Raw genomic sequence first — 4391 nt, 5'->3', positions numbered from 1 at the left:
GGGGGTAACTATGCAACCTTGTTTAATAGAATAATTGCAGAAGGGACAAATGATTTTTTTTATATCTGTTTTTCCTGGCCAAGGGAACTTTATAACGCCTGCCAGAAGGGAGAAGCTGAAAAAGATGGTGAAGGGAATGTGACTGGTCCTCTGTGATCTGATTGGCTTTCCTGACCACAGAGGCCTTGTACAGCTCAGACAGTGGGCTTTGTACTGAACCAGTGATCTTGCTAGCCTGGTTAATGATGCAGGGTAGTTTTGTTTTTTGTTTCATTGTCATGAAACTATACCAGGTTGAAATATTGAAAATGAGGATGGATTCGATCAATGACCTGTAGACCTGTTCAAAAACCTTTTTACTGATACAGAATGCTTTTAGTTTCCTCAGTAAGTGGAGGCGTTGGTGAGACTTTTTGTAAATGTTGTCGACATGCTTGGAGAAGGAAAGGCTATTGTCCAATTCTATGCCGAGATATTTAAAACACTCAACCTGCTCCACTGCTTGGTCTTGAATGATCAAGGGTTTGAGGAAACTGTTACATATTTTACCCCTGCCTGTACAGCAAAGCTCCTTAGTTTTGGTGACATTTAGGGCTAAGGAGTCCTCTGCAAAGGTCTGGACCTGGTTATTTACCACCTGCTCATATCTGATGAGTGCAGATGTGTCAGTCAAGTGAGCCACCAAAGCCATGTCATCTGCATATTACACCAGTGTCATTCCTTCACTGCTGCAGGTTAAATTAGTGTACACAGAAAAAAGAATAGGTGATAAAACACAACCCTGTGGTAGTCCAGTATTTAAAACCAACTTGTTATACCTAAAACCACTGTTAATAACCTGCTGTGGTCTATCCTGTAAAAAACTTTGAATCCATAAAATCAGTTTAGAATCAACGTGAAGCTCTGAAAGACAGTGCAACAAAGTGTTTAAATTCACAGTGTTAAAACAGATGTAAAATCCATAAATAAAATATGAGTGCAGGGGTGTGTGGAGTCCAGTTGCCTTGTGACTTGGTCCAACAGGGTGAGACTGGCGTCCTGAACACTGCGCTGGGCTTTACAGGCAAACTGAAGAGGGTCCAGTTGGTGTGAAATCATACCAGATAGACAGTGAACCACCACTCTCTCCATCAACTTGCACAGTATGGAGGTGAGTGCTACTGGTCTGAAGTCTTTCAGCTCTTTTGCAGAAGTCTGTTTGGGGACTGGGATTATTATAGATTCCTTCCACTGAACTGGAGTACATCCATAGTCCAAATGGTGCTGAAACAGTTCAGTAAAAACTCTGCCTAATAGAGCAGAACAGTCCTTAAGCACCCTGCCTCTAAGTTTATCTGGGCCAGATGCCTTATATGGGTTTATATGACGCAGTAGAGAAGTGACCAGGTGTTCATTTATTCTGATGTGTGAATGTGATGTTGATGTGTGCCATCCTTGGTCACCACATCACCACACTGCAAACTGAGGTCAAAGAAAAACTTAGCTTCCTGTGCAGAAACTGCTCATCTTTTACATCCTCAGCCACAAAGGTCATTGTTGAAATGTGTATTCTTCCTTTGTTTGATTACGGTGATATAATTTATCTCCACGCTTTCAAGTGAAATCTTCAAAAATTAGATTCAATCTATCATTCTGCCATTTGATTTGTTACTAATGCTCCGAAACTCACCACTGTCCATTTTACTCAAGTTTACTGCCTTTCCTTGCAGTCTCATCATAATACCCACTGGCTCTTGTTCATTTATAAAACCCTACTACTGTAGGTGTTTCACCTCCTTATTTAAATCAATTACTACAACAAGAACCCCCCTCAAGATGTAATACCTGTTCCTCCCAACTCCCTACAAGACTGAAAATTCCTAAAACCAAGTCTTCTTTTGGCCTTATACCTTCAGTTTCACTGCTGTAAATGATTGGAACTTTTATCAAAATACACTGCATTATAACACTTTCATTTCTCTTTCTGCCTTTAAACACAGACTGGAAGAGTTTTTTAAAGATTTATGTAACTGTTTTACAGAATAATTGCATTGCTGTATATGTATATGTTGTATATAATGTATATGTTGTTGCCCTTTCCACTTGTTAAGTGTTTTAGCACTTACAGGCGAACATTGTAAATAAGAAACTGTTCTTAATGTTTTGCCTGGTGAAATAAAGTTTAAAAAAAAAAAACTTCTGAACTGGACTCACCTTCTTCCAGTCTTCAGAGGGAACATAGTCCTCATCTTCATCTGACTCTTCCTCAGCATCATTGTGACCTGAAGCAGGAAGTGACCATCAGTAATATAACTCAAACACAACAGACAGGATATCAGGGCAGCACCTACTTTCAAAGTACTTTAGTCTCTGAGGGCGAATCAGCTCTGCAGTGCCAAGGGACCGGACAGAGCGCGTCCGGCCTTCAAATGTGGTCTTGGCCTCGTCCGCCTGTCCTGATGAGGTCTTAAAATCCTCACCCTGAAAGGACAAACACAAGAGATGAGGGCAACATCATCATCATCATCATAATTGTTTATTTATAAAACACTTTAGAAACCAAAGCGCTGTACAGGTACATCAAAACTACAATTAAGAAATAAATAATAATCCAGATAAAAGACTAACAAATAAGCAAGGAAGTCAAAAAACAAAGGCTGGCCTAATAATAAAACAATAAGCAAGAGGATGAAGCAAAATGCAGCGTCTGAGCACTTTTAGCATGAATAAACACTCCCATGAACTTCAGACCAATCACACAAGTTCTTTTTTTTAAGTGAAGAGAAAATAGAGACAGAGAGAAAAACAGAGAAGTAATTAGAAAGAGAGAAAGATAGAGAGATTGAAATAGCGATTAGAAGTATATTAAATATACACCAACAAAACACAGGACCACACACCCAACATCTGTCCGCTCACCTGAAAAATAAATGGATAAATACATGGAGGGCATATATAAAAATACACATACACATACATATGTAAAGATATACATACATACATGCCTACATTCATAAATATTGTCAGTACATACACACGGACATATATACACACTCAGTGACCAGTCAGAACCCCCCGGATCAGAACACCTGTTTGTGAGCAGTTGTGAACATGTGTGTATATACAAGATTTCTCCAATGGAATATTTAATAGTGACTGTGGAGGATCGGAGACCCAACCCCCAAGACACGAGGCAGACYTAGGTAAGACCAGAGCCCAAGATATGTACCAGCTGTAGATGATGAACCAAAGACCGATAAAAGCATGAATAAGCCTCTCAATGGCATTCTGAGGAAGATAATCCTTGAGTTTACTTATAAGTCTCAGATGATAAAAGCTAGACTGAACTACTGCACTGATCTGTTCATTAAATTTAAAATCAGAGTCCAAAGTCACCCCATGATTTCTAACAGACAAAGACCAGACAAAGAGTCCAGTGGTCCAACAGCACTGCTGCATCCTGTCAGTCCATCATGCTACATTCACACCAAACGCATTTTGAGCATCAGGAGTGTCTGGTTTGCATGCAAAGTCAATGGTGGACGCGCATCTAGGGGCGTCTAGAAGCCGAGCAGCATGTCTGGTGTATTTCGAGCAGCACGGATTGAAGTGGTGCATACATCATGAGCGTTTTCCGTGGGTGCGGCACGTCCAAAGCGTCCGACGCTCGAGTTGGAAAATATGAACTTTTGCTGCTCGACACGTCACATCAATCAATCAGAGAGACTCTGCTCAGTGACATACTGGTGAAGAGCCAGAAATACTGGAAGCCCGGGAAATCGGATCACACAAACAATGGAGGGAAAACTGATAGTACGATCATTTATGATCATTCCAGTGTRCATTATCGTGATAGAAATAAAAAGAACTTTACCTGGAGGACAATTAGTGAGGAAGTCAGCATGTTTGGTAAGTTTTCGAAACTACGTTTAAAAGGCTCCTCCTATCGCYTGTTTAAGGAAGCACGTCTACGTTTACATCAAATGCGTCTGTCCTCACTGGACACCAGCGTCGAGATGCGTGCGTTTTGAGATTTTTGGAGGCGTGCGATGCATTTGGTGTGAATGTAGCATTAGGGCTGGGTATTGAAAGGGTTTAAATCGATACTTTCAAAACGGTACCGATTCCTAAACGGTATTTAAATCGGTACTTAAAAATAAAACATACATACACACAGAGGTTTATGAAGCAATGACTATTTCTGAGGCAAAGTCAAACTTGAAATTGACAACATATTAACTTAAAACCATTAATAATTTGTCTTTGCACCAAATATTCTTAAAACATTTGTTGTACAGTGGGGAGAACAAGTATTTGATACACTGTTGATTTTTCAGGTTTTCCCACTTGCAAAGCTTGTAGATGACTGTAATTTTTATCATAGGTACTCTTCAACTGTGACTGATGGAATC

General features: G+C 40.1%; 1 protein-coding gene across 1 annotated transcript in view; it reads right to left on the bottom strand.

Moving 5' to 3' along the window:
• The window catches only part of LOC106528420 (mesoderm induction early response protein 1), a gene marked incomplete at its 5' end in the record, with an annotated part of 29943 nt that overhangs the window by 20100 nt on the left and 5452 nt on the right, over positions 1-4391 (bottom strand). The window contains 2 exon segments of the mRNA XM_014023586.1: positions 2194-2261; positions 2331-2460. Of these exon segments, the coding sequence (XP_013879040.1) occupies positions 2194-2261; positions 2331-2460 (198 nt within the window).

This window comes from Austrofundulus limnaeus, unplaced genomic scaffold (assembly GCF_001266775.1).
Source record: "Austrofundulus limnaeus strain Quisiro unplaced genomic scaffold, Austrofundulus_limnaeus-1.0 Scaffold378, whole genome shotgun sequence".
Lineage (NCBI taxonomy): Eukaryota > Metazoa > Chordata > Actinopteri > Cyprinodontiformes > Rivulidae > Austrofundulus > Austrofundulus limnaeus.
Note: the sequence above shows the minus strand (reverse complement) of the source record. Positions and strands in the feature narration are given on the sequence as shown.